This window comes from Bufo bufo, chromosome 8 (assembly GCF_905171765.1).
Source record: "Bufo bufo chromosome 8, aBufBuf1.1, whole genome shotgun sequence".
Taxonomy (NCBI): Eukaryota; Metazoa; Chordata; class Amphibia; order Anura; family Bufonidae; genus Bufo; species Bufo bufo.
The window spans coordinates 16,228,558-16,251,052 of NC_053396.1; the positions used below are offsets into that span (position 1 = coordinate 16,228,558).

The window sequence follows — 22,495 nt, forward strand, 5'->3', positions numbered from 1 at the left end:
CATATGCAAATTAGCATCTAGGAGCAATGGGGGTGTTGCTGTTACACCTAGAGGCTCTGCTCTCTCTGCACTTTGACCAGGACATACCATCCAACTTCATCAACTCTGGGCAGTAGAAGTGAATAACAGTCAGAAGGGCGGCGCCATCACTAATATCTTTCATTAGGTCTTCTAGCAATGGGAAGCAGGGGAGCTGTCTATTGGACGGGTGATCGCGGCGGTAACGTATCTGAAATGGCAAATGTCAAGCGTTACCACAAAGTTCCAGTAAAATGCCATTTCTAGTACAACAATCAGGCTGAATAATAATAATAAAAATAAAAAAAAAGACACTTTATAAACAACTAAAACTAAAAAGTACAGAAGCGGGTGGACTGCGCTGCTAGTGATGGAAGAGTATCAAATATCCACACTGTAAGGACGCTACAGAGACAACTACACACAACAGGCAGGAGGCGGACGATCACTACACGGGACCTCACTCCAGAGAGGAGGCACACAACACGGAAATATCCTGTGGGCGCTGCCAGGGGGATGTTTGGTTTATTTTTAAATGATCTTTATTAAAATAAAAGTAATGTGTGCATGATGCAGTTCCTTATCTCGGTCACAAAAAACACAATTTTACAGCAGCTTAAAATTACTACGAAAAAACATCACCTATCCATAAGACAGGTGAAACTTATGATCGCTAGGACCACAGTCCATTCTGAGGTCCTGACCCCCCTATTCCTCCTCACTCATTCTGTGTCCATGGAGATGCATTGTATGGGTGACCACCGCACTGAACTCCACCCCACTGCACAACCGCCAAACGGGGGGCTCAGGACCCTTCATTCTTCAAGTTGTTCGCCTGACAATTATTTACCCATCGCTATGACTGGAATATCTGATTGTGCTCAAGTCATGTCAACGAATAATCTGGAGCATAGATAATAAGTGGGCAAAAGATGCAAGACATCGGCATCAATGCAAATGATTCGCCTGGTGGATCCATGAACTTTGTGTGTTACAGTATTAAATCAATAACGACCTGCCCCAATGGTCAGACTGAAGGGAGCCCAGGGGGCAGCCATAATGAGTACATAAATGATCCGATCAGCCAACGAACGAGCATCGGCTCATTTGTCCCATGTTCGGCAGGGCCAATTATCAGCTGAATACACGTTCCTTACAAGCCTAACCCAACTGTTAAAGGAGTATTCTGATTGTTAAAAGTTATCCCTTATCCACAGGATAGAAGATAACTATCAGATTGGCAGAGATCCTACCGCTAGGATCTCCACTGATCATGAGAATTGGTACCCCGTTTCGAAGCCCCCCTGAAATGAACGGAGCTTGAGCACGCCATTCATCTCTTCGGGAGTTCCACGGATAGCAGAGTACAGCGCTCGGATATTTCCAGAACTCCCATAGAGATGAATGGATCAGCAGCTCGCATTCCAGACCTGCCACTCCATTTACTTAGGGGGGCTCCGAAAGAGTACAGGGCGATTTGTCCCAGTGGTGGGACCCAACCGATCTATAATAGTTATCCCCTATCCTGTTGGTAGGCGATAACTTTTAACACCTGGAATACTCCTTTAACACCGGGGAAGTAACCACTCCAATGTATTATATGGTGTCCATTCACACAAAGGACTGAACATATCATACGTGGCAGAGGGGGGCGTCCCAACAGGGCATACGATAAGTGATTGCCCGGATAGAGGTTTCACTATTACGTTACTTCAATAAAGATCAGTGGCAAAAAATATATATATATAACAATCACACAAAATACTTCTAAGGTTTTATATCCATTCACTTAAAGGGTCACTGAGCTTTCACAGAACTTTTGATAGGTTATAGCGACACGTCAAAGTTTGCGATTTGTGCTTAGACCCCCACCAATCACTAGAACGAGGAGAGAGAGGGGTTAACATATCACGTTCAATTCTCCTTGCTGCCGGACACAGGAGCAAGACGGGCCCAGCGAGGGGAGAGAGACCCATATGCGAGTGCTTCTCTCCCCTCATTCAGCACTCAGCCCCCCACCGATCAAAACATTTGATATGTCGCTAAGATATATCAACGTTTTAAAGGAGTTATCCAACCCCTATAATGACCGGGCCCCTCATACAGGTTGTAATTACCTCCCTCCCTGGCACCTGCGTCACTCCTGATGCCCGCACGGCCGCCGCGCGGATCAAAACAGGAAGGGGATGGGGGGCTGGCGGCTCAGCCAATAGCAGGCCGCGACAGGGACGTGCCTTTCAAGCATCGAGGGCGACTCTGGTTCCCGTCGTGGCCTACTATTGGCTGCCCCCCTGTCACCGGATGTATTGATCTGGCGCGACGGGGAGATGCTGCAGCAGCCGTGCGGGCAATAGGAGCAATGCGGGTGTTGGGGAGCGGGGTAAGTACAACCTGTATGAGGGGTTGGATAACTCCTTTAAGCGATCCTTTAACATACACAAATAAAAAGCAGGAAAAGCAGGCAATTGAAGTCCTACTCGCCATAGGTTATCCTATAGAATGAGTCAGTAAGCTGACACAGCAAGACACTGAAAATGTCCAGTCCGGGCTAACATTTTCAGGGTTAAAAAGTATTACAATCACACGTGGCAAGAGAGATGTTATAGCAGGAATGACCAACCTGAGGCTCTCCAGCTGTTGCAAAACTACAACTCCCAGACTGCCAACATCTATTATCCTACAGCAGGGCATGGTGGGAGTTGTAGTTTTACAACAGCTGGAGAGCCGCAGGTTGGCCATGCCTGTGTTATAGTGTACGTGATCTTGGCCACAAACTGGTTAAAAAAAAACGCAGTGGATCGTGCTGCTACAAGTCAGATATGAAAAGGTTATACTATACCACTCGTGCATACTCCACAGGTTCCTGCATGCAGTGCGCTAGTGCATGCATTAGATCAGGCTTACAGACACAGATGGAACAGAAAGAACAAACGGTTAATGCACAGACGATGGTTAGATGGGAAATCGGTCACAGAGAAAGACAGACGGTCAAAAGCACAGAGCCACGGGCGCTGCCGGGAGAGGGGTTTCTCTTCCTCGTGTGGATATTACGTACATATACAGCTACTAAACAAAATGCCAGGAATGTCTGGGCCACTTCTTTGCACTTTTTCTTTATTTTTATTTTTTTATTTAAAAAAAAAAATTTTTGGGGGGGGGGGGGCTGCTTTGTCGTTCTGTTCCCTGCTAGTTGGCGGCAGACGTGGAGAGAGCATGGAGAAGCTTACGCTACAATGAGAGAGAGTGCCATGGTTGGATGGATGAGAATTTACAGAGAGGGACTTAACTTACAGGTACTAACTTCCAATACCATTTTGAAGGAGACTTTTCAGGAGACAAGGAAAACAAGTTAGCCACAAGAAAGGAAAGTCTTGCAGTTTCAAAAATATATATATTTAAAGGTTGCAAAATATATAAGACTCAGTTTTAGCCCGTACCCAGAATTTTCCAGTCTTTACCAGTCTCAGTACACTATGCATAAAACATTTAGCAGTAAATTATTGATTCACTACTATAAAGAGAGTAGAAAACGCTGCTATGATCTGCCTCGTTCCTCATCTGCAGCGCTCCATGTGCGAGTCCAATTTCCCATTGAGGACACTGCTCGTGATAGTGACAGCATTATTTCAGTATGATTCTGCAGATGTAAGGTCATGCAGAGACACACAGCATTATAAATCATTAGAATGCTGTGCGCTCCTGCTAAACGAGCAGTGTCCTCAACGGGAAATCACGCTCCCACACGGAGTGAAATTTCCGCACAGGACACAATCGTGTGAAAGAGGCCTTAAAAATTGTGGCGAAAGCAGAGAATGTCATAAAGTGACAAAACAAACAGGACTAAGATTAATATCTAGTTTATTATCTGGCATCTCCTGCTTTCTAGACAACCCCTTTAAAAGCCAAGGCTACATGAAGATATTTTGTAGCACAACTGATTGCCTTTAAGGCCTCTTTCACACGGCCGGTTTTTTTTCCCCGTTTACTGGCCGTTTTTTGCGGTCCGTATACGGTCCGTATACGGAACCATTGATTTCAATGGGTCCGCAAAAAAAACGGAATGTGTTCCGTATGCATTCCGTTTCCGTTTTTCCGTTCCGTTTTAACATAGAACATGTCCTATATTTGGCCGCAAATCACGTTCCGTGGCTCCATTAAAGTCTATGGGTCTGCAAAAAAACGGAATGCATACGGAAGTGCATCCGTATGTCTTCCGTATCCGTTCCGTTTTTTGCGGATCCATCTATTGAAAATGTTATGCCCAGCCCAATTTTTGCTATGAAATTACTGTATACTGTATTTGCCATACGGAAAAACGGAACGGAAAAACGGAACGGAAACGGAAACACAACGGAAACAAAAAACGGAACAACGGATCCGTTTAAAACGGACCGCAAAACACTGAAAAAGCCATACGGTCGTGTGCAATAGGCCTAAGGCCGAGGCTACCGCCGCCTTTGGCCGCAGGAGCATGGAAGGAACCATATAAGAAAACTCATCATTGTTTGGAGCAGTTTTCCAATGGGTAAAGCGCGACTCGCAAGTCGCCACAAGCCCTACAATTACATAAATCCAACACTGCTGGAGTTTAGTTTTTTTTAGACTCTGCGGTCACAGTAACTTGTGCAGTGGGCTACTACGACCCAGTTCACTAGCATTATGTTGTGAGACTACAATGCCATACAGTGATCTCAGGTGGCCAAAGCCATGGAGTAGACACAGCCTTAGGGCTCATGCACACAAACAATTTTTTTGCCTGTGTCCATTTTGGTGGGTTTTCGTAGCCCGTATGCGGAACCATTCATTTCAATGGGGCCACAAAAAAAGAAAAATTGCAATGACTCCATGTGAATTCCGTGTCCATATGTCCACAAGTCCATTCCGCAAAAAAAATAAAAAATATAAAAATAGAACACAACCTATTCTTTGGCATTTGAAAACTGCTTTTCTAAACCAGGCAAACCCATTAAAAAAATAAAATAAAATGCTCATAACCAATACAAATAATGAGCACCAAAAGGAAGGAGAACACCTAGCTCCGGTTCTTTTTATGATCCTCACCTCTTTTACTAGTTAAGGGATCAGTATCTAACCTTCATGGCTCCAGTGCTAAATTCTGACTGGTACAGCGGCAAATCAAGACAAGCGGCATTAATATACTCTCATAAAGCATGTCAAGCTAGCAGATTAATTAAGAAAAAGCACAAACCCAAGATTAGTACATTGCTATTGTTATCCAGTGCAGCAAATAATGCAGCTCTTACAACATGCAGCTCTTCAAGGGCTTGCTACATAGTAGAGGATTCTTATATTTTACATACTTCATATCAATAGTCCCCCTAAGCAGCTTTACCACATATACACTATATACTCATCAATAATGGAGCCATCTGAAACCAATGATCTGGGAGCTGCCGAGGGACGGTCTTTTCCTACTGCTTGTAAGACAGGTTACTTCTCATATAAACGAATATGTACATTATATTGGGTTTAAAGAAGCACTTCCACAGAAATTTGTATTCTCTGACCTGTAGTGAAGGTAATCTTCTTACCATTGACTATTTGTGAGTTATAACCTCCCTTCTGATCCTCAGCTGTGTCATGTGATCAGCAGTCTGAATTTCCAAATAACACAGGACAGGAAGTCGGTTACTTCTCTGTTTATTCCTATGAGACTGACATTGAGGCTCCCATAAGAATACATAGAGAAATTGGCTTCCTCTTCACACATAAGATGCTGTGTTATTTGGAAAGTCAGAGAGCTGGTCACATGACACAGCTGAGGATTAGAAGGGAGGTTATAACTCACAAATACAGTCACTGGTAAGAAGATTACATTCACTACAGTTTACATTATGTAGCTTTCTAAATGGTCAGAGAATAAAATTTTTGTCGAAGTGCTTCTTTAATATACTGCTAATACACGCTAAACAGGAGCCCGAGTGGTGATGAGAGGACCACTGCCCAGAAAACAACCTCATATGTGGAGACGCAGCACCCGGTAGCAAATCGGTACAGAAAAGACTACTTCTTAAAGGGGTTCTCCAAGAGAATAAAATGTCCCCTCCCTCATGTGCCGGGCACCCCACATGGAAAGTTCCCCGCACCACCGCTGTTGCTTCTCCCTGCACATGGATGAAAACATCCGGTGTCGGGGGCAAGCAGCCAATGGCAGGAAGGGACAAGCCTCCTTAACATCGCTGGTGACGCTAGGGAGGCTCGTCCCCGGCCCCGCCTGCCATTGGCTGCTCCCCCCAACACTGGGTTTTATCCGTGTGCAGGGAGAAGCAGCAGCGGCGGTGTGGGGACCGGGATAAGTATATTCCATGTGGGGTGCCCGGCACATGAGGGGACATTTTATACTCTTGGAGAACCCCTTTAAGGGACATAACTAAAATGTTCTCTCTAGGAACACCTATGCAGTTATCAGGATGGTGGTAAATCAGGCCCTAGCATAACCAGACAAGAGCTGGCTGGGAGTTGTAGTTTCACATCAGCTGGAGTGCCACTAATTGTTGACCACTAATCTAAGCCTTTAGCTTAAAATGGTTTTCCAGGATTTTACTACCGATGACCTATCCTTTAGATAGGTCATCAGTATCTGATTTGTGGGGGTCTGAAACCCGGGACCCCACCCATCAGCTGTTTTGAGAAGGCAGCGGCACTCCTGTGAGCACTGCTGCCTTCTTGCAGCTTACCAAGCACAGCGCCGTACACTGTATAGTGATTGTACTTGGTATCGCAGCGGAGGTGCTCCACTTGACCGATTAACATGTCATCACTAGCCTTGGAAAAGCAGAGAGAAGGCCGCAGCACTACTGCCAGCAACGCTGCCTTCTCAAACAGATGATCGGGATCCCGGGTGTCGGACCCTCACCGATCAGCTACTGATGACCTATCCTGAGGATAGGTCACCTCACCTGTATCAAAATCTCAGAAAACCCCTTTAAGGAGTGACCTATACACAACACTATCCCCGTTCTCTCGCCCTTAGTGCACAGTACCACCAGTCAGCTAGGGGGCAGATGTCTACACCTAAACTGTGCCTAAAGAACGTACTGACAGTTTCAGAATTTGCCTTTAGCAGCTTGCTACCATATACACAAAATTAGCATTAATACCTTCGGATGACTTGGGCTCTCGATTATCTGCTGCTTTAACCTGTGCTCTTTCTCCAGAATCTCCTTCATTTTCAAGTTTACCTGAGAAATGATAAAATGAATATATATTTTATTACACATTTTATTCATTTATGTAGCATTTACATATTCTGCATGGTCATCACTGACATCAGTAACTGTCCCAATATGAGGCTTACAATCTGGCATGCAGCAGTATGGTACGGTATAATACATTTACAGTGCAGATCTAAATGCTCTCCTACAGACCGAGTGCTATTCCTCAGCCCCTACCTTATTAATCCAGAAAACCATGGCATCCTCAAGATCATACGGCAGCTCCTTGGAGGCACTGAATGTAGAGAAGCGTTTGACACTTGATACAACCTTCTCAATGCTCATCATCTCCACAGTATAGGCCATCATCAGCGCATCGATCATAGACATGTGTGCACTCTAGAAAAAGACAAGACGAAGGAAACATCAATTAATGGATTTTCTAACTCGTTCTAGTGAGGTGCACCTCAGTACGTCTATATACGCTGCATTAGAGGACACATGCTCTTTATGATTCGGTTTTCAGCAATGCATCAGGTTGGGGCGAGGAGTGCACTCAGACTTCACCAAGGGAAGAGAATACTGTCCTGCACCCCACAAACAGAGGAATAAAAGTTATGCTGTTGTCAGCTCTGTGTTCAGGCCAGACACATTGCCAGGCATGTAAGAGGATATTTCACTACTGTTTCAGGTTGATTATTGCAAGGGCATTAAAGGGGTATTCCTACCGTAAACATATCCACAGGATAGGCCTTAGGTGCTGGGTTTGACCTACATCTATCTCCATAATAGGGATCCCCCGCCCCAAATACCCTATTAAGCAGTCAGAAGAAACAGACTGACTAACAAAAATAATACCTAATAAAATATGAAAGGGGTGGTCACTATCCCTTACAAGACGCACATGTGATGGGAACAGCGCATACATGCGGCTAGTAACAGGTGCAATTAAGCCAGCAGCGCCGATGTGTGATGGCGTGATACAAGGGTTGAACGAACCTTGTGTTTTCAAGTTTGGCGTACAAGGTTCGGGTTATCTAAGAATTCAGTTATGGATTCTGCCACCACGGACCATAACTTATGGTCCGTGGTAGCAGAATCCATAACCGAATTCTTATATAAACCCCAACCCTGCACACCGAACTTGAAAACACAAAAGTTTGCGCATCTCTAGTTAATACACCATAAGGCTACCTTCACACTGGCCTTTCTGGGTCCGCTTGTGAGATCCGTTTTTTAGGGCTCTCACAAGCAGCCCAAAAAGGATCAGTTTAGCCCCAATGCATTCTGAATGGATAAGGATCCGCTCAGAATGTATCAGTTTGGCTCCGTTCCGCCTCCATTCCGCTCTGGAGGCGGACACCAAAACGCTGCCTGCAGCGTTTTGATGTCCGCCTGACGATGCAGACCCAAACGGATCCGTCCTGACTTACAATGTAAGTCAATGGGGACGGATCCGTTTTTACTGACACAATATGGTGCAATTGAAAACGGATCCGCCTCCCATTGACTTTCAACGCAACGGATCAGTTTGCTTTTTTTTTTGTTCATGGTAATGCAAACGGATCCGTTCTGAACGGATACAATCGTTAACATTATAGGTGCGGATCCGTCTGTGCAGATACCAGACGGATCCGCACCTAACGCAGTAGTAGCCTTGTAGCCAAGTAGCCTTATGTTTACTTGCAGGTCCACTTACCTGCTTCCTTGCACTGTGCTTTCAAAATGGCCACTGACGGAAAGTCTCGCCAATCTGTGGCCTTCATTCACATACACTGGGGGTGGACTGCGTGTGCGTCATTTCACCTGTTCATTCCCAGTGCTTGGAAATGGAGACTGCTCACGGATGGGACCATAGCGGACATTTGGGAGTGCAGCGCGGGGAAGCAGTAAGTAAACATAAATTTGGCATCACTGGACAAAGGTAAAGATAAAGATATCCTATCCTCAGGATAGTTGATCATTATCACATTGGTGGGAGGATCTGAGTCCCGACATCCCCATTCATCAGCTGTTTCAGGGAGCCGCCGGCTCCCGGCAGCTTTCCAAGAACAGCACCGTACATTGTATAGTGGACGTGCTTGGTATTACAGTTCATCTCCATTCACTTCAATGGGGCTGAGGTGCACCTAGGCCCCGTGACCAATGTACGGCGACGACACATGTCCTAGGAAGAAGCCTCATCTAACAGCTGATTGGCGGAGATCCCGGGTGCCCGACCCCCGCCGATCTGATAATGATAACCTATCCTGAAGATAAGTCATCAATATAAATTACCGGCCAACCCCTTTAAATAATGCCTATTACTAGCTGCATGTACATGCTGTTCCCAGAGAGTGGCCAACCCCTTTAACATTGAATAATTCATTTACTAAACCCATAGCGTGTCACGTATTTACTTTCATAGGAATTTTAAAAAAAGTTTAGAAAGCCTGTTTTATTCACATGACGGTGATAAAATGTCTGGTGTCACCATTTTACTACAGTAAATGTGTTAATAGTTATAGAGGAGCCGTTCATGTAGGAGACGGAACAGCCCTTGATTAAAAGGAGATGAAATAAGTGGAGAACATGTCAAAACTGATAAGACATGAAATCTCATGTAAAAACACATTTATGGAGGAGGAATGCGGCACAAAAGTGTATGTGGCAATAAGTAAACCGGCTTTGCATCCAGGGCAGGACAATGCACCCCGCTGATCACCCGGGGAGTACAGAAAACACCCATGTCATAAAGGAGGCATTTTTAGAAAGCTGATAAACTGGTCACGTAGTTACATAATCTTGATGTAAGGCGTCATTAGTCATTCACAGCCTGAATACCAGGACTAGCTGCCCTAAAAAAAAAAGGCTCCACTCCTGGGGAACCCCAACTCCCTCTCTTTTTAAGGAGGCTTCACATAGGGGTTGGTAAACCATTCTATACCTCTTGCCACGTCCTGTCTGATATTGCCTGCATGGAAAACATGGCAGCCCCAAATTGTGCCATACTCTACCCTTTTTGGCCACTAGAGGTCAATACTTCAGAAATGGTCCTTGGACAGTGCCAAGTCTGCTGGAACGACATCTGTATGGTTCTAAAGTGACACCTGCTCTCCTGTGTCCGAAAGGCTGTCATTCCTCTCCCTAGGTTGCTCCTCTAGCCTACCCCTATGAGGCCATTTGGAGGGTCACAAAGTCCCTGCCCAATGCCATAAATTTCCCGCGTGTCCCCTACCGGTAAAGACAACCAAAATCAACAGAAGTGGAAGGAGAAGTCCAAAGCGGTGGAGATGTTCACATCCACCCGCACGTTCATTCTGTTGCAGATAGGACATGAATCTTCCCTACTTTCAATGTGGCAGGGGTAAAATCTGCAGCAAAATCTGCTTACAGCACATCCAGACCTCCTGTGGAGTTCACCTCTGCTACAGCGGGCGAAATCCTGTGCAAAAATCCACGACACTTCCACAACAGAAAAAACACATTGCAGATAAATAATGCAGCACGTTCTGACTGATGACTGCAGCAAAGGGATTAGACTTGTAAAAATCGCATCCACGTGTCGTGTACTGTGGATTTTACCCTAATCCTGCTAACACGACGCTGTGGTCGCGGCTGCCAGTGTGCAGTTTCCTAACCATCCAGCAAACAATGCCACCAACCAGTCCAGAGGTTATGGGAATGGGGACGTCCATTGCCTCTATTCATACGGTCATATGCTTAGCCAGCATGGGGGGAAGGGGGGGGGGTCGTGCAATAAATTGGAAGCATTTATCATTTAGACAAAGGCTCTATAAAGCAAAACTCCCAGTATTTAGGATGCCCTCTGGGCCAGACTCATTAGGCTGCAGTGTACACAAATTCATGGCTTTTAGATTATATTGAGAGGGCTGCACAGGCACAACTGCGTTCACTAGACACCTCTGCAAGTTTTGGCTCATCTCGTTATACAGACCATTTTGATTGGAGCACAGCTGAGGTCGTCTTCAGACACCGGCACGTCTTCGCTCTCCATGACGTAAATCCCCTTCTGTGACAAAGCCTCTATCACGGACTGGTGCCCCTGCAATGCCGCCACCTGGTCCCCCTTCAGAATCAGGCTGCAGGCGCGGCAGTACAGCTCGCTGGAGAGAAGCAGCTTGATGACGGGTGGTTTAATGTGCTCCTGCTCATACTGGTCTATATAAAAGGGGTCCTTCAGCTCCTCGGGAACATTGTCTGAAACAAAAAAGGGAAGCGCAGTGGAGATTAATACGCATCTAATGATCCGACAGGAGCACAAATCATATTATCCCCATTACAAATTCAATTAGCGCTTCTCTATTAAGCGGCGCGATTTCTTCTAAAATAAATCCACCGTAAAGGAACACAGGGAAACAAACAAATCTGTGGTCAATGACGAACGCCACCAAACAGAAAGCGGATTCATGAGCTTATCATAACTGAGGACGACGTGGAGAAAGGGTCGCTTCATGATTTATGAATAGACCCTATTTGGGGACATTTCCAGGCTGAATAGAAAGGACTACAGGGCGTACAGGACCACGGCTATATGCAGTCACCTCATCTATACATACAGGCAGAAAGACCCTACACTAATACTATGCAGGGTCGGACACTCAAGGCTCGCAGTACATGGCTAGCTGGACGGTAGGCAGCCAATACGCTAATCTTTTACAGCCGCTTTTAGAAAAGGTATAATCATTTAAAGGGGTTGTTCCACAATGGACATGAATCAAGTAGGCAACGTACGTCTGGCTGCTGTGGGCCTTGCTAGGGTTGGGCGGTATCAAAAATATTTTCACAATAACGATATTAAGAAATGTATCGCAATGACGATATATATCACAATAAATACCCCTTTAGAAGAAAAAACACTCAGTATACTGTCCCCTTGTGGGCCCCATACAGTATACAGGAATGTCTCCTAGTTGGGGGCCACAAGGAGACATTATAATGAATGGAACTTCCTTATACAGTAAAATGTCTCCTTGTGGCCCCTCTGCCCACACCATGTAATGAGGCCCGGCCCAGGGAGAGAGCAGTGAACAGGGCCCTCTCACCAGCCTCACCGCTCTTAGTCTGTGCAGCATACGGACGTGTAACGTGGGCCGTGGTCAGGATGCGCCTACGCAGAACCCGTTTCAGAAGCAGTCAGGGCTGTCAAGTGCAACTGCCGCTACGACATCACTAAAACACCGCTGTAATTGAGAAACGGTGAGGTCACCATTTAATACCGCGATATGGCGCAGATACCGGCATATCGCCTAACCCTAGTCCTTGCCTGTGGAACCACCACCACCTTGATTATTAGGAGGTCCTGAGCACCTGGTGCCTGCGCAGTGCACGACTGCAGTGAACGAAGCAGCATACGACCACGAGCGGTGCCCGTATTTAAAGTGCATGGGTCTCAGTTGCCTCCATTAGTCCTATAAGACGTTGAATTGAGCTACAAGGCTTCACCACTGCTCCATTCAAACCCCCTACTCACCGGGGTCATCCAGTAAGGAAAAGTTGTTCAATACCCTCCGTTCTCGTGATCAGACAATTGTCAACCAATCCTATGGATAGGTGATAAATACCCATTGTAAGATAACCCCTCTAACAGGGGATTTCTGGGCTCTTAATTACTCATATCCCTCTAAGGCTACTTTCACACTAGCGTTTTTCAGCAAAAATGCTTCTGTTACTGATAATACAACGATTTGCATCCATTATGAGCGGATCTGGTTGTATTACCTTTAACATAGCAATGACGGATCCGTCATGAACACTACTGACAGTCAATGGAGGACGGATCCGTTTTCTATTGTGTCAGAGTTAAACGGATCCGTCCCCATTGACTAGAATCGTGGGTCACGACGGATCCATCTTGCTCCGCATCCCATGACGGAAATAAAACCACAGCTCGCCCGGTATGGGAACGCAACCAAAACGGAAGGGAATGCTTTTTGGAGCACTCAGTTCTGTTCAGTTACGTTTTGTCCCCCATTGACAATGAATGGGGACAAAATGTAAGCGTTTTTCCTCCGGTACTGAGATCCTATGACGGTTCTCAATACCGGAAAATAGTGTGAAAGTAGCCTTAGGAGAGCCGATGGGCGCTTCGTGACCACAGAGCGTCGATGCCCTCCATTATAAAACCCTAATGATCACTTTGAGCATGTCGGAGGCCGAGGACAGTAACGCTTTTAGCAAAGGGGCGGAAATTACGTTGGAATGATAATAATGACAAGTAATAAAAGAACGGAATTCAGAGCACGGAGAGCAGACATGTTATCGCAGGGCTGCTATGGCCACACAGGCACATGACACACGTGTGCATCATGTAAACAAGTTTTACAGGTTACACGCAAGTAACTGCAGCGAACAGGAGAGATTTACTGACAGTCATCATTCCGGCTGCAGGGTGTTCCGGCAAAACGGGGAGACACCCGGAAAACAATAGGCAGCGACAAGAGCTAGGACAGCCCAGAACAAATCAGGTCAACCTTTGCAAAATCAGTGCTAAGGTCCTGTTCACACGTCATTTCTCCCGTGCCTTACGCAGAGCTCCAGCATAGTTAACTGCACGCCATATGGTCCCATAGGACGTCTATGGACTATAAAGAAATAGCACGGAAAAGCGGTTGACTAGGCATGTCAATACAGAAAAACAAAAATACAAAAAAAAATAAAAAATTTAAAATGGCAAGAGATTTTTTTCAGACTTCCTAATGAACAGCAATACAGCCGGGCCATGAAATGGCTGATAACAGAGAACAACCTATAATTGATGCCATCGCCGGGCTTGACCTGGGGTCTGGCAGAGTAAGACGCGCTTCCTCCGAGTTCTATGTCCGGCTTTAATTAAATTGGCTGAATTGCTCGTTTCCTGTGGCTTTTTCATATGGTCAAAAATCTGAAGATTAGAGGGAACTTCTGTGCCTCCCCTATACGTGGCCAATTTCACTGCCTGGACCATCTCTCAGTTCTCTCTCCCCTCCCCCATCGGGTCATAGGGTAATGACGAAAATGAATGACCTTACTCCTAATGAAAGCTGAACTTTGTCAAACGCCTGGAGTCAGCATGACGGTCAGAGCTCTCCTACACGCTGTGCAGATCCAGGTGCATGCTATCGTAGCTATGAGAAGAACAACCCTAAACTTAAAAGGCCATGTTCACCTTCGGGGGCAATTTTTTACGATTGGATTTTAGGGTACTTTCACACTAGAGTTTTTGTTTTCCGGTATTGAGTTTCGTCCCTTTCCGCCATTGAGATCTGTCATAGGAGCTCAATAGCGGATGAAAACGCTTCAGTTTTGTCCCCATTTATTGTCAATGGGGACAAAACTGAACGAAAAGGAGTGCACCAGAATGCATTCCATATCATTGGGTTGCGTCCCAATCACGGACAGAATGTCCTGACACACAATGTTAGTCAACGGGGACGGATCCGTTTTCTCTGACACAATAGAAAACGGATCCGTCCCCGATTGACTTTCAATGGAGTTCATGATGGATCCGTCTTGGCAATGTTAAAGATAATACAACCGGATCCGTTCATAACAGATGCAGACGGTTGTATTATCAGAACGGAAGCGTTTTTGCTGAACCCTGCCGGATCCACCAAAAACGCTGGTGTGAAAGTAGCCTTACAGATGCCAATAATCGCCGCCATTGAATCACATTAAAATTCAGCGTTGTCAGACCGGCCCTAATTTTCAGGTGTGTTCTAGGTCACCTACATGGGAATGAACTATGACCTAGGTCAGGTGATAATGACCCTTTTAGAGACCGAGTGCCCAAAATCCACTTATTTATTGCAAAGTGCCAACACGCCAATTTACCCTGAATGCTACAGTCCCATATAGTCCATCTTCCATGTACTTTATCAATTAGCTATAACAAACTCCCTTCATTCGAAGTCACGGAGGAGAATTTATCACGCGTGCACTTAGGCCATTCTGGCTTCAAAAAGTTTAAAAAAAATAGGGTTTACCTCAAAATATTTAGACATTTTGCATTTTTGCACCACTCACTCCAGTTTCAAAAACCTGGTGGGAAAGTGGGTGCGGTTGGTTATGCTAATTAGTTTTACTCTAGAGTTACGTCTGACTTTTTAAGGACCTTTCACCGTTTTTTTATTTATTTTTATAACAGAGTACTTTTGGAGAGTATCCCTGCTGATGCTTCCGGAATTTTTCTTTTTTAAAAAGACCCCCCCCTCGTCTGCCCCGCTGTGATCCCCCAAAGTTTTGCCGCCCAATAGGTCAATGCTGAGCAGCGGTACAGGGAGGAGGAGACGGCCGCATTTCTCAGAGGGCGTCTCCTTCTCCGTGGATGGGGTGCGGTCCAATCGCAGCGGACCGCGTCTCAACCACTGAGAACCGCTCTCCTTCTCCCTGGCTGTGAGGCGTTCCACTGCGATTGGTCCACTGGAGAAGGAGACACCCACAGAGAAATGCAACCATTTCCTCCTCCCTGTACCGCTGCTCGGGATCACAGCGGTGTGTGTCGGAATATGCCGAGTGCCAGGGCACATCCATAAAGACCCAACATAAGCACCTTAAGGGGATGTTCACACAATGGATTTTGAAAACACACTGGGGGGGGGGGGGGGGACAGCGGAATCTACGCATTTATTTATTTTTCAGCATGCTTTTTCGTGCGGTTTTTGATGAGTCTTTTTTAACCAACGGGCGTTCACTTCAACACAAAGCTGCATTTTCAGCCTGAGGTTTTTGGCATGGATCTGCACCAAAAACGAGTGGAAAAAGCACCAAAAGATCCATGGACTTATATAGAGCTGTATTTTTTTTGCTTCCCATTCATTTTAATAGGGGATTTGTTGCAGTTTCTGCCCCCCACAAAAAAACAAAGTAGTGTTTCCCATTGAAATGAATAGGAGACTGTTTCTCGCTCCTGGTCCCGGCACCGCTGCCGCTTCTCCCCGTGCACAGATGAAAACATCTGATGTCGGGGGGAACAGCCAATGGCAGCGGAAACCACATACTTTTTTTGTTTTTTTTTAAAACAAGTGGAAAGCGCACCAAAAGACACATGGACTTATATGGAGCTGTTTTTTAACGCTTCCCATTCATTTCAATGGGAGATTCAGAGTGGTTTCTGCCCCAAGATAGGGCGAGGGGAAAAAAAAGCAAGTGCTGATTCCCATTGAAATAAATAGGAGACTGTTTTAAGCTGATTTTGAGGCAGAAACAATGCAAAATCGGCGCTAAAAAACCTTGTGTGAACTGGCCCTTAGGAGTTTGTAAAAATGAGGCTATGGGTTTATAGAAAAACACAAATTTAAAGGGGTTTTCCAGGAGTTTGATACTGATGACCTATCCTCAGGATGGGTCATCAATATGAGATCAGTGAGGGTCTTACACTCCAGGAACCCCACCGACAGCGTCCTACCCCAGCGATGTCACGTTCCTCAGCCACATGGCCTACGCACAGTTCAGTCATATTCAAGTGCAATACCAAGCACAGCCACTATGCTATATAGGGCACTGTGTATTTCAAGCTGTGATGAGGCAGCGTCAGTGATCGGAACGGCCTCCTTCAAACAGCCAAGTGGCGGGGGTGCGGGGAGTCAGACCCCCACTAATCTGAAATTTATGACCTATTCTGGGCATAGGTCATCGATATTGAACTCCCGGAAAACCAATTTGCGGACCGCAAAACACACAACGGTCGTGTGCATGAGGCCTTAAGGGATATTATAGTTCTGACAACTGAAGGGCATTCACTGGATAATGTAAGCTACGAAAATTTAAAGATTGCTGCTTGATGTTGTATATTCAATAAACTAATAGGGGTTTTCCAGGACTTCCATACTGATGGCTCAACCTTAGGAAAATTCATCAATATCAGATGGGTGGCGGTCTGACACCCGTCACCTCCACCAATCAGCTGCTAGCAGCAGACGCGGCCACCGGAATTAACACAGTGCACGGAAAAGGGAGCAGACAGCGCCGTCGACTTTTAGTGGCCGTGCCGGGTACTACTGATAAAAACCACCTCACTTAGGGTACTTTCACACTAGCGTTAGAAGAATCCGGCAGGCAGTTCCGTTGCCGGAAATGCCTGCCGGATCCGGAAATCCATATACAAACGGATATCAATTGTTTCCGGATCCACCTCTCCGGTGTCATCCAGAAAACCGGATCCGGTATATATATTTTTTTCACAGATTTAAAGGTCTTTGCTCCGGCCAAATACAAGGGACGGAACGGAAGACATCCTGATACATACTGAAGGGATTGCTTTCCATTCAGAATGCATTAGGACAAAACTGAAGCGTTTTTTTTTCCGGTATTGAGCCCCTATGACGGATCTCAATACCGGAAAACTTTAACGCTAGTGTAAAAGTACCCTTCACTGACAGAATACAGGACTCTCAGTGCCCATGAGGGAACTGAACAGAATAAACAGTTTCAGAAGAATGGGGGATTTCAGATCTGGAAAAGCACCACAATCCTATGCAAAGCACACGGGCAAATGGCCCGAATGTTGAAATACTGCCAAACTGTGCGAGCAACAAGGTCAAAGAGGAGACAGGCAAAAATCCCCTGAACAGCGAAATTACCCATCATGCCTTGTATCCCCCATAGGTCAATGTGTCTAAATGTGCACGTGCAGAAATACTACCTCTATGGGTAATCATTAATCAGAAATAGGAATTTTTACAGGCCCGGATCTATGGACTTTGTCTATACAGCACCGCGCATAGCTTTACACACAATGAACTGCATCCTCAGTGCTTGTATAACAAAGTGAAGTGTTGGGTGGTAGCACTTCTGGGGGTCCATGAACCAGGTCCCCCACAGATCACAAGGTACCTGCTCCAACTGAAACACTTAAAGGGGTATTCCGGTTGTTAGGCCGAATGCACACGAACGTGGAACACGGACGTGAGCGGTCCGTGGTATCCCGGCCTGGCATCCTGCTGAGAGCCGGAGCGCACGGCGTCATTGGTTGCTATGACGCCGTGCGCTTCATGCGGCAGCTGCAGTACAGTAATACACTCATATAGATCATACCAGTGTATTACTGTAGTGCAGCGGCGGCACGAAGAGCACGGCATCATAGCAACCAATAACGTTGTGCGCTCCTGCTCTCAGCAGGATGCCAGGCCGGGATACCACGGACCACTCACGTCTGTGTTCCACGGTCGTGTGCATTCGGCCTTAGACGTCATCCCCTATTCACATGATGGAGGATGGGGATAACCATAAGATCGGTGGGGGTCCTACCGCTGTCCCTACGGCGGGTCAGAAAAGTGTGCCGCAGCTCTATTGATTTTTATGGAAGTGCCGAAGATAGCTGAGGACTGTAGAAAAGAATGGAGCTGCGGCACACTTTTCCAACCCACCGCTCCATCCATTTCAGGGGGTCTCCACGGGGTATGGGGCCCCCGTTCTCCTGAGGATAGGGAATAACTTGTTATAACTGGAATAAATGGCAGATTTCCTTACAGAGTCCCAGCAGGATGACGGGGCAGAACAAGACATCAGTTCTATTTTTGATCAATTAAAAGGCAAAAGGTGAGTCAGAAAAAATGACAAATCATGCTTCTAAGGCCGAATGCACACAAATGTCGTTTGTTTCCGTGTCCGTTCAGTTTTTTTTGCGGATAGGATGCATACGGATGTCATCCAGGGTTTTCTTTGCGGATCCGCAATTTGCAGACTGCAAAACACATACGGCCGTGTGCATGTAGCCTTAGGCTGGGCGATTTTGCCAATAAAAAATAAATGTCAGTTATTTTCAATGTAAGGATGATATATATATATATAAATATATATATATTTTTTTTTTTTTTTTTTTTTTTTTTTTGCCCATAATTTAATTTCCTTGCTGAGCCTTGCCAACTCCATGAATTGAAGTACCTGTAACCAATCCTCGTTCCCTGCAAGTGGTCTCTCAGCACAAGTGAGCGATCGATCCCGCCCCCAAAGTCTCAGGAGGAGAGGGGCGGACTGGGGACTTCAGCGCCTGGCAGTGCTCCTAAGATGGCCGTCTCCTCTTATTTTTCCGTTCACCGCGTGACGACCAGATAACAGCTCAGATGCTTGGGATGTGATCAGCAGAGCCTGTCGTAGGGATGATTTGGCCCCTTCTAAGCAGGAGCTCCCGCCACTACCACCTGGGAATGCTGGGCGACAACTCCAATGGCTCTGGAGGATGAGCCCATGTATTTTTACTCCACTTCCTCATCAAGGATGACTCAAGAAAAAAAAAAATAATAATAATGGTATAAAGCTTAATATAATACATAGCTCCACCAAGTCCTGGGATGGGCTAAATACTGACAGCATGACGAGCCAAACCCCAGAAAGCAGAACTGGATGATGAGGAGCGATGTTCTGCTGGATGACGGCCTCATAAATCTGTCATACGCAGCTGTGTCCACGAGACATCACTTTTCACAAATACCTGGAAAGTTTACCGACTATGGTCACCATATTTACAGACCAATGTCCATGGGGTCAGCATGTAACTAGAGCCTACATCATTCCCACAAAGATGACAGAGCTGAAACGGTCACAGGATTAGGCTCTGTTCACACTAGCGTGAGGATTTTCTTTTTAAATGGAACCACGACAGATTACCATCCATCGTGGCCGGTTATGTTCCATTTAAAGGATCCATTTGTCCCCTCAATTCAGGAATCAGGTTTTATTTTTTTGGAAACTACGCTGCACTGGGTACGCTCACATCTGCACTGGAGGCCCTGTCACAGATTTAGGGTCCATTTACACGTCCGTATAAATGGGTCCGCATCTGTTCCGCAATTTCAACGGGGCCGCAAAAGATGCGGACAGCACATCGTGTGCTGTCCACATCCGTGGTTCCGTTCTGCAGCTCCGCGGAGAGGATAGAGCATTATTGCGGACAAGAATAGGTATTTTCTATTATGGTTGCAGCCATGTGCAGACTGCAAATTGTGGAACGCACACGGCCGGTATCCGCGTTTTGCGGATCTACAAAACACTACGGCCATCTGAATGATGCCTTAGTTAAAAATACAGGAGAAAACAAAAAGGATCTGTCTACGGTTTGCAATATGCTTTTCAGTTCCTAGGACGAAACCGCTAAATTCAAGGGAAAACGCGTAAGGCTACTTTCACCCAGGCAGTAGACATCGTATCCAGCATAGCCGGAAAAGGCCAGAGCATAGCCAGGCCCCATAATGGGACCAGACTTGTTTTCCGGCAATAGCGCTGGGATCCGGCTGGACGAATAGCACAGCATTTTTGGTTCGGCTGAATCCCGGCACTAATGCCGGAAACAGGCGGGATTCCCGCCAATTCCCATTATAGTCAATAGGCTCTGGCAGGGTCAGGTAGTATCCGGCTATGCTGGATACGATTTTGTCCGACGGGCTGTACTTCTGCTAGAAGACTGTACCAGCCTAATGCAAGAGTGAAAAACACCTAAAGATCTCGTGTACACGACTGTGTCCGTATTTCAGTCTGCAAAATACAGATTCCACATTTTTCAGATGTGACTATTCTCGTCATTGTGGACCAGAACAGGACATGTTCAATCATTTGCAGAATCAATACATGGATCCACAAAAAACACGGATGTGTGCATAGCCCCATAGAAATTAATGGGTCAGTGTGCTACCCGCAAAAACTGCAGAAGGCTCACAGATGAAAAATACAGTTGTGTGCATGAGGCCCAAGCCAGCGTACTTACTTTCCGTTGTGCTCCATTAACACCATGGCAATAATAATGAAAGCCGTAACGGACACAGGACGGCGCCAAACGACTCCACTGATTATAATTGGGTCTGTGGGATTGCAGTCACACAGCGGCTGCAGTATTGAGAGAGGAGCAGGCAACGGCTCTCAGCTTTAGGGCTCGCCCGTATTTTGGTGCACAATATTTTTTTTTTTAAAACAGACCGATTCCGTGTGCATTGCATATTTTTTCTTTCGGGCTGATCTTAACTGCAAATACAGGAAAAAAAATAGAACCCGTGCAGAGACTTGTGGATCGGGCGAATAGATTTACGGAGCCCCTGAGTAAGATCTCCCACCACTACTAGCCTAAAAGGGTTTTAAAATAACAGAGGGTCACAAGATATAAGTACCTATATGGGAACACTGAATCTCTCTTACCTATTCCGTAAGCTTTCGCACAAATCCACTGTAAATTAGCAGCAATTTTTGCCCTGAAGGAATCGTACAGGTCTGGAGGTACCACCTCCACTGGACAGTCTGCAAAAGAATCCATCTTTCTTCTAGTGCTGTCTCCAGAAGCACAGACGCCAATATCCACCATCTGGTTAAAACAAAAAAAAGAAGCATTAGTACGGAGAGCAGGTCTGAGACCCTAAGAGCAAAAAAAGAAAGCCCATGAGAGGCCACCTGGAGTGAAGGGGTACAACCAATATGGCCGACATTTCTGTTTGTACACGGCCCGGGGTCAATCCCTGGAGGGACAGAAACGGCGGCCATGAGGATTATCACCCAATTCTCATAGGCGCTTAGACGACACAGGCGACCTCTATAGCTGCCTATGGGGTACAGAGAGGGGCGACAGAAGAATTCGGCCATGACCGTAATTCTTGTGACCGCTTTGAGTCATCCATGATCTTTCCTACAACAGAGAAGCACTGAGGATGACCGATGGCGACGGCAATCCCCAATTTTACCAACTTAAAGGCCCCGGCCTTGGGCTTCGTACTTCCTGAGGCTGGTGCTGCAGGTGAATTGAACACTTGCCTTCATGTTCCCCCCCCACACTACAGCTGAACGCCGGGGTCCCCAATTTTAACGACATGTGTGGGCAACTTAAAACTATACATACATCATTTTTTCATCTCCAATTTCTTGGCAGCTACAATTTTTGGAGGAAAAGACGATGAACATAGCATATGGTCCTCGATCTGTACGCCCCATAAAGGAACACACAGGACACACAGCATCAACCTGGAACATAAAGAAGGAAGTAGCTTATCGCTCGGGGGCCCCGGCTCTTTGTTGCCTGAGCTCCAGGTTCAGGGATCACATAATAAAGATGCAAAACCGAACGCGCTGGAAGACTGATGCTTTGTATAAAGGGGGGCAAGGGGGAGGATTTTGTAACTGTGCGTCATAAATTCACGGCTGCCGGGGGCTCGTAGTGTGAGGTAATTGTGTGTTTTGGGAGCAGATTTTTTACAGGCATCAAGAATACAAAGACAGCCGCTGACAGGGCCAAAACAGGCGATTCCCACCGTGTGCACAACAGACGGCCCCGCACCTTCATCTACTTCTATCACAATAAACCCCAATACATCCCGCAAGTGACTGCCACGTACTAACACCCAGCGCAC

At 46.2% G+C, this 22,495-nt stretch overlaps 1 protein-coding gene across 1 annotated transcript in view; it reads right to left on the minus strand.

Moving 5' to 3' along the window:
• Positions 1-22,495, minus strand: part of CAMSAP1 (calmodulin regulated spectrin associated protein 1) — a 48,525-nt gene that overhangs the window by 21,143 nt on the left and 4,887 nt on the right. The window contains exons 2-6 of the mRNA XM_040442351.1: positions 21,297-21,459; positions 11,131-11,393; positions 7,431-7,592; positions 7,140-7,220; positions 88-229 (exon numbers count right to left, since the gene is read on the minus strand). Coding sequence (XP_040298285.1) covers positions 88-229; positions 7,140-7,220; positions 7,431-7,592; positions 11,131-11,393; positions 21,297-21,459 — 811 coding nt within the window. The remainder of the gene's footprint in view (positions 1-87; positions 230-7,139; positions 7,221-7,430; positions 7,593-11,130; positions 11,394-21,296; positions 21,460-22,495) is intronic.